Here is a 13,276-nt window from a genome sequence, read left to right as displayed (position 1 = left end):
TCTATGTGTTGTTGGTCCTCAAGGATAAACATATCTGAAAAATCATCTGAGTACAGGCTAATTTCTTCATCACTCGTCCTGTTGGTGTTGTTCATTTTAAAATTACGAGCATGTTTAAATCTCACTCAAACAAGTAGGTTGGTATTGTGTGGATGAAAACTGGAACCACAGCAGGGAGAGGGTTAACCTTTGCCTGCCACACCATGGTTCCAAAGATCATGCCCTTTAAAGTGTGTGTGTCTGTAGGACAAGCATGCAAAACCAAGCAATGGGTTGTATCCAAAGTAGAGCTATGGGACTTGTTTTGTCAATGCAAGGATTTCTGCTTGCACAATTGAACTTTCCCCTCTCTTTTGCCCACCATGCTGCCGCAAATCTGTTCTAAGGGTTCCCCCAATCCTCCAGAAAAGATGTGGAGAGGGCACAGATGGGAAGAAGTTCCATCGTGCAAGCAGAAATCCTTGTACTGATGGAACAAGTGCATTGGATACTGTTCTATGCGTTGTATCTAACTCAGAGCATTGAAATTAATGGTACCAAGTTAGCCATGTCTATTGATTTCAATGGGTTTCCTCAGAGTGTGGCTAATGTTAGTTACAGTTGGAAGCTAAAGGAGAATGAAAAGCACGGAAGTTGAGATGAGATCAGTGAAATTGTTTTGGATGTAACCAACAATGCCACTAGCTCCAGAACACAAATGGATTGTGCATTATAACCTTGCACGCCCTGATCCTATGCATTTACTCATAAGTAAATCCCACAGAGGGTTTAATCAGATTTGCTTCCAATTGAGTGAGTATATACAGTAATTTTAACCAAGCAGCATATACATATTTAAGAACATAAGAAGCTGCTCAATGTCCGTCCCCCTGTTCTCAGCATGGCCAACTAGACTTCTGCAGCAACAGGTATTCAGAAGCAAACTGCTGCCACCCATAGGGGCAAAGCATAGCCACCATGGCTAGCAGTCACTGATAAGGCAGATTCATGCATGATAAAGCTAATTCTTTTTTAAAGTCATCCAAGTTGGTGGCTATCACTGCTTCGTTTTTTTAATCTTCTAAGGGACTTACTCTTTAATACGTGAAATCTGGTCTGCAGCCATAGTGTGTTCCTGTGTACTCAGTTTCACTTTGTTCAATGAAGCTTACTCCGCAATAAGGCTTGAAGCCTTAACAATGTAGAAAAATATTAGCTAGTGCAGGTAAAAACCCATTAAAAGCAAATACAAACAGCTAAGTGTCAGTGACTTTTATGTGCAGGGAGACCACTTTCCTATAGAATTGAAACTGTGGTACGTTAATACTCTAGTACATCTCATTTTATTGATATTTATTACTCTAGCTCAGTAATTTTAGGGTATAGAACAGCAATTGAGATGTTAAAGAAATGGCTAGATGTTTCAAACGTGTTCCCAGTCTGAATTATAGAAAGGGAACAGGAAAACTGTAAACCTTGAATCAAAGGAGTGACAGTTAAATGTTCACTATGCAGCAATATAAATTAAAAAGGTGGCTATGAAGTCCAATTCTCTCCTACCCTATACCTTCTCCTAAGCCAGCATCTTGCAAATCTCTACTAAGGCTGTTGCTCTAGTCATCGGCAGGGAGAAACCCATTCTTCCACTGCTAAGAGGGCGGAAAGCCAGCAAAGGTATGAGGCCATAAACTAGAAAAAACGAAAACACCACCCAGTATTGCTTTTACACAGTACAGTTGTCCTTGGATGACTTGGGACTCTTACTGGACTAAGAGATTTAAATTCATGTTCAGCCAAGAACACACTGGGTAGTCTTGATTAAGGGCTGCAATCTTATACCCACCTAACTAGGAGTAAGCCCCATTGTACTTATCATGTACATCACCATACCTCTATTTCTCTTCTGTAAAATGGGACCTAGTGATCTACAAAATAGGGTTGTTATGAGGATGCATAAGAATTGAGACGCACTTGACAAAACAACATAACATATATTTGTAACATATATGGAGAACGGTGCCTTGGTATTTGAAGGCTGCGACTCCACGAATCTTTTATTGGTTTGACACTTAAAATAATTCTTTCCAGTAACGCAACCTTTGTACCACTTGTCAACTTCACTCTGACCTTTTTCTTTTTTTAAAAAATGGAGAAATAAATCTTTCTTTCATCACTGGGGAGGATTTAAGCAGATACCATTGTGCTTTGTTTCTCACATCTCCTAAACTGTAAAATCTTTAAGCCAGTAATGAGTATACAGTCTTGAATTGTGCAAAGCAGAATGGAGCTCACTTACCGCACTCAACAGAGCACCTTCGAGCTCAATGGGATTCTTCTACTGCACTTTCTACAGCTTCTTTTCCAGTCTGAGCTTCCTATGTTATGGGAATATTATGTGCTGGGAACCCAGAGGGGTCTAATGGAAGAGCTCACTAGCCTCTGCGTTTGTAGTAAAGTACACTGGTTTATTTAGTTGATATGTTTCTTTACAGAATGCAGAAAACACATTTTTAAAATAATTATATAAGGACATAAAAACACATCAGTGGTTGGTGAACACTTTTAATACAAGATTTTCTCCCACCATTACAGTGTCTAGTGGCATAAATAAACAGCACTGGTGCTTAGGGGGAAGGCGGCTGATGAGAATGCCATTGTTATTATTCTGTTCACTGCCCCTTCGCCTCCAGTTTCTATGGTGACAGGTAGGCCCAGGCCTGAAACCGTTTGCGCTTGCGCATGACCATTATAAAGTGGCATCAGTTGCTAGGGACAACGGCACTGTTTGGAAGGCCCTTCTAACTTGCAGCATTTGGGCTTAGGAGGCTGTGTGTGTTGATAACTTGGAGACATCTGAATTGCAGGCCTGCCAGTATAGATTTTGGCACTGTGCTGCCATGGTCGCTAGCTTGTGGGGGGAGGCATTCTTACAAACGTATTTCTAGTGTCTGTTCAAAAGCAGTCTGCCCTAAGTGGTTCCACTTAATCCCTTTCCCTTCAACCAGCTCTCCTGTGTGAGGAGCAGAATCCATTGCTTCTCCTCATCTGAGACACACACCAACTTTCAAGCACTGAAGGGATAGAGGAGAGGTGTGGTGTTTTTTAAGGGGGAAAAAACTTTGTAGGGCAAATCTATACCTGTCAAACTAGACAAAGGCTAAACCTGAAGCATTCCTTACAGTCGCCCTCACTTCAACACAAACCCCTCCAGCCCACCTCAGGGGGCAGAAGCAGAGTGCAGAACTATATGGGGCCACAGTCAAATTAACATTTGTTTTAATAGACAAAATCCTATTCAAGTAGTCAAAAAAAGGCTTGATGGGAAATGCCACCCTAGCAAGTTCAGAGGTGAAGGTCATTTTAGCCATTCATCCACTAGTGTGTCAACTGGCCATGTCAGCACACCATCATACTTTGCAAAACAGTCAATATGGCTTAAAAGTGTCTGCTTTGTGTGCAAAGTCAGCCAGAGGCTGCCCAGCCCCCAGCCAGGGGATGGACTAATTATTGCAAAGGGCTTTTCCTCCCTCTAATGTACCAAAAATAGTCTCAAATGGACAAGAAAAAATTAATAACTCATGCTTAAAATCATTTTGTTGAAAGGGGGGGGGAGAGAAAGGCATGGGGGGTGACCTTGACAGTCACTCCAACTTCCCAGGAGAGACATGTGGAAGTTCGTTTTTTAAAAAGGCAAGAAACCTAGACATGGCTCTAATATTTAAAAACAATGACTATGAGAGACCAAAAAGAAAGGGAAAAAAATCCAAAATGAGCAAAGCAGTCAGTCCCGTTGAATTGATACTAAGAAGCTAAGCTCATACAAACTGCTGGCAGCATTACCATTTTTAATCACTTTTTTTTTTAATAAAACAATTTGAGGCTGTATCAAAAATTTAGTAAAAAATTAGAGCTGAGAGTTCACTGATTTTCGCTATGAACTATTTCTGGCGTGCACATGTTTTTTGTTTTATTTTGCCAACCGCCAGACAGCTACTATTGCGTCTGTGTGTGTGCAGAGGACAGCAGTGAGTGATCGGGGGGGGAAGAGGGACTGTTCCAATACTGTGGTCCAGGAGGAGTCTTGATGTGAGGAAACTGCATTACACTACATAAAAATATTGCATCTTCACCAAAATATCTCAAGAGTGTTTCGAAAGCCAAAGGATGCCTTCCAGATGGAAAAACCTCAGTGCAGCACCATGACCCTTGCAGCCTGCAGTTACCACTGTTGGGGCCCCGGTTTCCAAAAGGCAGCAAATGCTGCTACATAGCTAGATTCAACCCTCTCTCTCTCTTCTTTTTGGTAATTGCAAAGAGCTCTCCAAACGCCATCCCTTTTTCAGAAACCTACGGCTATCGGCGTGGCATCAGTCCAGCAATGGCAGGCTGGAGCAACAAGAGCTCGCTCTACAGTTTGCAAAAAGGACCCCAGCTGATGACTGAACTGTATAATGTGTGAAAAAATAGGATTCCTTTGATTAAAAAAGACGGTCCCTCAGCCTGACTGGCATTGGAAACACCCCTGGAGCTTATTTGTAGTAAAGCATTTCCCCTCCCCCTCCCCATTCTATACATACAAGTTTAGGTAACAGCAATTAAATGTAAAAACTTAACATTGACCTCAGAAAGTCCTCCGGTTTTAATTTTTTAGGCTACGTTTTATGTTATGCCCTGTAGCTAGACACACGTGAAATAGAAAAAACAGTACAGTTAGTTTTAAAGGCAAACAGCAGAGACCCAGCGTGCCACCCCTAGCGCTGCCTGCATGTCCAGCCATTCTCCCTTTGCACAAGATGCTTCGAGACGCCTGCTGTCAGAAATACTTTTTGAGCCAAGTAGATTCCCCCCCCCCTCTATGAATAAACAAAACAAAAGCTGTTAGGCAAAAATAAAATCAGTGTCCCGAAAATTCCACAAGCACTGTGGTGTAGCAAACGCATTCGGAGAGAGGGCCTGCCGGGACCGGGCTACGTTTGAGCTTATGTATGTTGGTTTCCTAATTGGTAACGGATTCGCAGGCCACCGACCCCTACAGACAACACTGGTGTGGAACTATAGGCCCCATCTCCGCAAGCGCCTCTTGTTCATTAAGGGGGGACGTAGGGAGGTGGAGACCTGTATGGGGTCATGTTCTTCGGACGGGAGCCTTTGCCCTCCATGGGTGCTGTAAAGGGAGGGGGTGGCTGGTAGGGCGGTGCGTTGGGGTCTTCGTCTCGCAGTGGCGTGTACTCTCCTATGGTGTCTTGGTTGAGCGGGGTGGTTTCTGGCATATTCTGATTTGGGTACTCTGGGGGCGGGAGAGGGGCTTTCTCCTCCTGTAGAATCAGCGGCATGCTGGAGGAAGGGGGAGGCTTGGAGTCATCCAGCTCATCGGCAAAGATGATGGGCACTCCCTTCTTGATAAAAGTGGCTTGATCTTCTATGGTGAGCTTGCCTTTCCTCTTCTTGCGATAGCAAATCATAGCGATGATCCCAGCAATCAGCAGGATTGCTGCCACCACCACAGCGGGGATGACCGTGTGGAGGTACACATCGTCTTCGCTCGTCTTTTCTGGATCCCGCGGAAGCACAACTGTAGGCGGTGCCATTGTAGGAAGTCCTTCTCTATAGAAAGGAATAAACTGGATGCGTCCGCAGCTACCAGCACCAATAACGGAAATGTTCTTAGCCGGGAACTCTGGCGCTAAGGCATTCTTGAAAGCGTGGCTTGGCTTGCCAGAATTATCAGCAATTTTTCTGCTCATGGTGCGAATCATCTCTTTGGGGCATGGATCCAAAGGCAGAGTATTGTTTGTCCACTCAACTACAATGGAGCCGTTGACAATGTTTTCTATGGTAATAGTGCTACTGTTTCTGTCTCCGAGGGCAAAAGCCAACTTCTTCACCAACAAAATTTTCTTATGAATGTCATTGACAACTGTAGTATAGTCTCCCTCTAATGCGGCTTTAAATTTAACGGGAGGCACCTCCTCGGCTCCAAGACCATGGACAAATATTTCAAATGCATCCACTGTTGAAAGGCCCCCTTTGTCTGTGGCATGCATGAAAAATTCATGCCTGCCTGAGTGTGTGCGATTGGGTAGTCCATACATTAGCTGACTAGTGCTATTGAACTGCACCCACGAGTTTTCTTCCAGCGGCTTCTCATCTTCTAGTTTCATGGTCAACTGCAGTTTATCAGTGGTGGTATCTTCCTTGTCATAGAAAGTGTCTGAAGGTATCTTGAGTTCAAAGTACGTGCCCACCCAGGCATCCACCCTGTCAATATGGTTTTTCAGTTCTGGCGGATCATTGGGCACACGAGGAGTTCCAACTGTAGTGGTGCGTATGCGAGTTGGTGGCGAAACTCTTTCTGGTGGAATGAAGGGTGATTTAGTAGTCCCGGGAGTCTTTGGAGGTCGAGGAATTTTGGTGGGTCTGGGAGTTCTTCGTGTCGTGCTCGTATCGGTGGTTGATGGTGTGGACGGTTTTGGCGTAGTTCTTTTTGGTTTCTTTGTTGTGGGCGGTGTAACTGCTGCAGTAGGTTCAACTTGCCCCGTCACTGTTGGCCGGATCTGGACAGGGGTAGTAGAAACTGCTTCTATCATTCTGGTTGGCTGAATCGGTCCAAGGGTTGGTGTCTGAACAATAGCACCTCTTGTTCTAATAGTAACGGTGGGTTTCCTAGGCAATGGAACAGGCTCTCTTACTGGAGGAGCTGTTGTTTCAGTGGGAGGTGCAATGGCTGGGGAAGTGGGTGTAGGAACAATTCTAATTGGTGGTTCTTGGAGGGCTGTTGTCGGAGGTCCAACAGCAGTCACAGGGGTTGGTGTAGCATTAATCTGCCGCCTTATTCTCTTTGGAAGATTAGGCTTCTTGTTCGCAATGTGCCAGCCAACCACGGGGTAGCCAAGATGAGCAGACATTGTACCTTCCTTAGCTGGAGATTCAACATTGCTTATGTTTGGGACACTATTCTGGCTCAAAGAACAGCCTAGTTTCCAAGATAGTAAGGCTCCATTTTCCACCACTTTCTTTGCGTTCCCTGGGCCAGCCATGAAGGCTGACATGTCAAAGAGTCTATTATTTACAACGGGAACCAATTTCATGTTATAAAGTTCCACTTCTGAGAAGGTTTTCATTCGGTTTAAAAGTTCAATCCTCTGCTTTGGTGTCATTTTTGTTAAGTCAGCATCCAAAATTACAGTCAAAATAGTGACTGGTTCCTCTGCGCTACACACAAACGGTGCTACTTCATTCACATCTTGTGAAGCCACCCGTACCGACTGAGGTTCATTATGATCTTCAGGGTGAACCTCAATGGAAAAGACATTGGTGGTTTGGGGCACGTAGCTTCCATTAGATACCAGATGCATTGAATTCACTGAGATATAATGAATGCCTTTATCTGTATCAAGCGGGAGACCTTCCAAGGTGCTACTCTCTGGTTCCCAATGCAACCAAGAAGGCAAAGTTTCTTTCCCAGCTTCGGTAATCTATGAAAGAGAAAGAAAGAAACTGTCACAGGTAGTTACAACATTCTTTAGAAATAAGTATAACAGTGAACTCTGGTCTTTAAAGTTTGTGCAACAGGCGTTTAAGAACCCCTCCAGCAAGTACACATTGAATGTAAATCTTGAGCAGTAGCTCAACTTGATAGGTCAAGGTGATTGAAAACAACCAAGTTAATAAATTAAAACAGGATTGAAAACAGACACTCACTTGGTTGCCTAGGGCCTAGGCTGAGCCCAAATCACCTACAGGTGACTAGGTAGAGAAACTTTTGCTAAAGGTAATGTTGGCTCTTTTTGCTTTTTGACTCACTAATTTTATTTATTTATTTAATTCAAAGGAGCCCAGGGTGGTAAAACAAGTGATAAAACCATAAAAACATCTTCAAAACAATTTCAAGATAGATGCAGATGGGTAAAAAAATTAACTGAAAAGGCTTGTTGAAAGGGGACGGTCAAATAGGTACCAAAAGGTTTTTCCTAATAATTAAAAATGATCAAAGTCGTGCACTCAGTGTGTCTAGTGTGTTCCAATGTAGACAGAGGACCCTGATTTTTCACTGCTTCTTTACAGTATGCCTAGCCATTTTCATTAGGGCAACAAGAGCAAACACAACGTTCTACTAGAAAAGTGAAAAGATACATACTGTGCCAAAGGGCCACCAGGAGCCAGAAAGAATAAATAAGAGTCCCTTTTTAAGGTTCCTGCTGGTGGTTCTGTTAGACCAACTTTATTGCTTCAAATATACATAATTGAAACACTCTGGAAAAAGTTTTTCAGAAACTTAAGGACACCAGTTAAGGATTCAAGTGTACTAAGGTCTCCTGAGACCTTTGTATTCAGGAACAGAACACTTGATTATATACTTTCTCATAAGTAACTTTGTTGCATGACATGCGGCAGCGGTTAGTTCTCAGAGTCCAATTACATATATGAATGTATACTCAAAATCCTCTGGCCTACTTTAGGAAGTGGAAACTTAATGTAAGAAAAAAAAAGAAAAAAGCACTCCCATATGTCAAAAAGGATCTTATTAGAGGTCACTGCACCTAGTTCCTCCTCTTTGATTCCTGTTCCTCATTTCTTCCATTTCCCCTCAATCCTGTATTTCTTGGTGTTGTGGATAGGAAGGAAGGAAGGAAAAGAGGCATGGATGAAACCTGTATACTTTTGTTGGTTTCATGGGAAGCCATGGGACCCAAAATATCAGTTAGCAGTCTGTAGGTTTACTGGGATCCTGCTTTTTCTATAGCCATTTGTTATCAGAGTAACTATCTGATAGCATGCCAAGCTGAGTTTTCCTTCTTCAAAATAGATGGGAAAGCTATATAAAATCTATTTCTGAGTGAATTCCTGTATGCTTTGAAACCAAGAGAGTCCCAGCAACCATCCTAGAATCATAGAATCATAGAGTTGGAAGAGACCACAAGGGCCATCGAGTCCAACCCCCTGCCAAGCAGGAAACACCATCAGAGCACTCCTGACATATGGTTGTCAAGCCTCTGCTTAAAGACCTCCAAAGAAGGAGACTCCACCACACTCCTTGGCAGCAAATTCCACTGTCGAACAGCTCTTACTGTCAGGAAGTTCTTCCTAATGTTCTAGAAGGAGGCAGCGGCACCATTTTGGTTCCATTTCAGGCAGCAAAACATTTTATGACTGCTCTATCTGTGATCTTTACAGTGCATGGTGCACCTTCAGTATTAAAATAATATTTTAAAATAAGTAGCAATGTTGATTTGGTGTCTAGAAACTGTATCCAACAACAGGGTCATCTTATTTTATTGAGGTTTGGTTTTTTTTGCATTCCAATGTATTTTTTAAATTGTTTTATTGGGGTTTTGTTTTTTGCATTACAAGGTATTCTGAGCCCATGACTAGAATCTGGGTCTTTCTAGGTACAGTTCCAAATGACTTTGCTGCAGTCTAGTACACAGCTGTGATTAAGCTCTCAGAGTAAAAGACATTTTTGTTTCTCTAAAGGTCTGTAGAATTCATATATATTTCATGATTTGCCAAAACTCAAATTTATACTCTGCTGCCATACAGCCAAAATGGATCCACTGCATATGTACTGTACCTCCCTCCTCTTAAAAAAATAGGAAGCAAAAGGGGAAACATAATAGGTGAACAGAAAAAAATAGGTGAACAAAAAAAATACTACTTCCATAACAGATAGATATCCCAATCCCAACTTGTTTCAGACTGTACAGTCATTTTCCGGGGAAATATTCAGTGTAAAGAATAGTAATTCAGTTGTATCTGCCTTAAGATGGTTCGCATTTAACTAATATGATACATGCAAACTGAGCCTAAATTATGAAAATACTCTCTGATTCTGGCAAATTGCAAGTATTGTTTAGCCCCCAGAACAGCTAAAGTTGAGGAAACAATTACATTTCAATATCAACAACATTATACAACACACATTTTACAAAAGGAACAATTAAATACTTTTTTTGGAGAAAAATTACATGAATCACTACAATAGATAATGGTTTAGATTTAATTTAGATAGCTGATTGCAACCAGCAGTTTTGATTTTATTTTTGGTAAGTGGTGTGTTAACAAGGTAAGGTAAGAAAAAAGATGAATACCACAGATAGGTGAATGGAAAAGTTTGTTTTCTCAGAAAACTTACAGTGCAATCCTTTATGTGTCTACCCAGAAGAAAGCCATTTTCATTTTACTCTATAAAAGCAGGTTGCAGCCTGAGTGTAACACTTTTGTCCCACTGACATCAATGGGAGAATTAAGCAAATGCTAAAATTCATGATTTAAAAAAATGTTTACTTCTGGCCAGCTCATTCCCCGTTTTTCTACAAATACTGCCAACCACCTGCAAACATCTCAGTAAGCAAAATGCTATCTATGCTAACTCCTTCTGTTTTGGGTCCTTTATATTAACATTCTGTGATATCACAGCAAGGCAGCCCCACTGAGAACATCTTCAGTCAGGGGATAGTATCTGCTAAGTGCTGAATATACTGCTCCCTTTTGAGGATTCATGTTTTTTTTAAGTAAGGAGAAATTTCAAAGTGTATGCCCAATTCTAGAAATGTTTCAACCATGTGCCTTCTTCCTCTTTTGTTCACTGCAGTCACTGAATCAGTTCAACAAAGCAAGGAATGCAGTTAACGTTCTTCAGCAAGAGTAAACTCCAGTTTGGCAGGATGACAGCCGAGGCCAGCAGTCACACAGTGTGAGCCACATCTTAAATTTAAGCCTCTTACCTTGTCAAGGTACCATATGTGGAAGTGCTTATAGAATATTTCACACTTCCTTACTGCAACTTTAAACCTTACTGAGGTAATGCTTGTATTCAATTCTGTCAAAATCACATTGCCAACTGAAGAGACACAGTACTGGACAGATTTTAAATGGCTATCATTTTAGAAATTAGGTGGAAGGATGAAAGGACATGAATTTGATATGCCTGACTCACAAGCAGAAATGTAGTTAAGTCTCGAGGTGATACTGCATAGAAATATTTTATACTTGGCATCTTTACAGCACTTTGAATATTTCAATAATATATGTGAAGCTTCTTAGTTTTTACAGTGGGTATCAAAGGTAAGCCAGTATTGCTACTATCCACAATACTGTATTTTCTGTAATTATAAGTTCTTAAAACGTTTTACTGTTCTATTTTAAATTGTACCCTGCCCTGGGACCTTAGGGTAAAGGGCATGTTGTGGTGGTGGTGGTCAACAGCAGTGATTTGAGTGAGGCCAACTAGTGAATTGCAGAGGCAAAGTCTTCCCAGTGCATAGCTTACATCCTTAGATCTGAAACTCTCTATTGCCGCTGGAGCTCTACTCTGCCTTTTATCTGTGACAGACTTTGGGTAACAGAAGCAAGAAAGCCAATGAAAGCTGGCAGAGTGCCCTGTGGGCACTAAAGCTGAATACTAGGAAAATGAATCCCCCATGGTTTCCAAGTATTAACATTATCACTTGAGAGGTGCAAATGATTTTTTTGGAGGGAAGCACTTTGGTACTAACCCAGCCCAATACAATAGTTAAGACCAAGAAAGGAACTACGATTTGCAGGTATCTAGTGTTACATGTGAACTGGATCAAAGACAGATACACACCTTCAATTTCTAATTGAATAATAAAGCCAAGAAAGAAAGACAGACAACAACAAACTTATTTCTGCTTCAGCTGATTATTACTATTTTCAAGAAGTATTCAAATTTGAGGGGCAAAGATGAGTAATATTTCCCGCATGATGCTAAACAGGAATGAAGCAACAGTATGTTGCTTCCCTCATAAAACTAAAGCAGCTTTGCAGAACTTCCTCACACTAGAGTTAAGTGCATTTCATACTATGTAGTATAGTATTAGGGCCTCTTCAAAAAGGAGACATGCAGCTCAAAATTCTAACACCAGACCTTTATGACAACCACACTGTACGTTTCCCTGCAGCATCCACACAAACATGACTATATAATATGTATAACTCTGGACAGAATCTGAAACACGCCAACCACTACCGGTGCAGGTTATGTAACTGAGCTCCAAAAGGCAAATGCAAGTAAAAAGAATACCAAGTATGGATTATGCACCAGACACTGTTTATGTATGGGACTGGTGCCCTTTTGCTCATCCTTGCCCCAAGAGTAGCAGATCACTGACAATTTAGGCCAATTTAAATATACACAGATTTCAATTTCTTTTCTTTACTCCTTAAATATACACAGATTTCAATTTCTTTTCTTTACTCCTTCCCCGATAATCAAAGAAGATGGGAGACAAAGCCAATCTCAGATAGTGAAAAGTGCAAGATAACTTTCTAGCACCATAATTTTGCCAAAGTATAAACCAGGGTTAGTTTTTCCATAATATGTTGCCAATGCTGCAGCTGTGAACTTAAGAAAACCCCTGCAGGATCAGAGCAGCCGCCCATCTACTTGTCACTCTGTGCTTCAGATGCATCTGTGTGTCAAGGGACTATTATTTTGTTAATGCCTATTTCCACAAACAAACAAATCCCATATACAGTAATTGCATCCTCACACAGTAAACTTTGCAAGCAGTCAGACTATGGCTTTAACAAACACAATATTTTTTACTAAGATTTCACATACAAATATAAACCCAAGAAACACTTTTCTAGTCATACTGCATATATTGGCCAGAATATGTAGTGGAATCTAGAAGAAATTCCATGGTTAAGGCCTCACTTTGGTGTGTACAGACAAGTGGCTACATTAATTCCTAAAAAGTGCATGGCTGTGTTTGTGATATTGCCTCCCCATGCTATCTTAGTAGAATAGAAAGATATTCAAGCCTAAGATGACTACAGATGGATAGATGAAAGGAGGCAGGAAGGGAAAAAGAAGCTAAAAGGCAGAGAGTCAGGTCACTAAAACCTAGGCAGATTGCATGATTCTCAGATTATCATATCAAGACTCCTATACAGCTGGCTACTTTTAAGAAAGGACTTTTACCGCTGATTTTGTTTTTCTGAAAACTTACAGCTCTGAACACAAACTAATAAGGGTTTGTTTTTGAAGGATACAGTCCTCTCAAAACAAGAAAGCAGAGGCTTGGAAAAGCGTGTTATTTGCATATTTGAAAGCTATCGAAGAACTAACTGAAAGATAGCAGTGTTCACCATGCAAGAGAATCAGGTTAGTCAGTTACACCAGAAAGAGCCAAGCATGTCTCTCTCAGTCACCATTCTGCTTTCGTCCATTCAGTTGTCTAGTGAAGTCACCAAACCTACATCTTCCTCCTCAAGACATTGTTTCTGCCACACACTGAAATGACATGCAGACGAACTTGTTCAGCTGTTAACA

The 13,276-nt window shown here is 41.4% G+C and overlaps 1 protein-coding gene across 2 annotated transcripts in view; it reads right to left on the bottom strand.

The window, feature by feature from the left end:
- Nucleotides 1-2,423: 2,423 nt before the first annotated feature.
- Nucleotides 2,424-13,276, bottom strand: part of DAG1 (dystroglycan 1) — a 59,084-nt gene continuing 48,231 nt past the window's right edge. For both annotated transcript variants that reach the window (XM_079964323.1, XM_079964324.1), the window contains exon 3: nt 2,424-7,454. In XM_079964323.1, coding sequence (XP_079820449.1) covers nt 5,067-7,454 — 2,388 coding nt within the window. In that variant the 3' untranslated portion in view covers nt 2,424-5,066. The remainder of the gene's footprint in view (nt 7,455-13,276) is intronic.

The sequence above is a fragment of the Podarcis cretensis genome (genome assembly GCF_951804945.1).
Source record: "Podarcis cretensis genome assembly, chromosome: 2".
NCBI lineage: Eukaryota > Metazoa > Chordata > Lepidosauria > Squamata > Lacertidae > Podarcis > Podarcis cretensis.
Note: the sequence above shows the minus strand (reverse complement) of the source record. Positions and strands in the feature narration are given on the sequence as shown.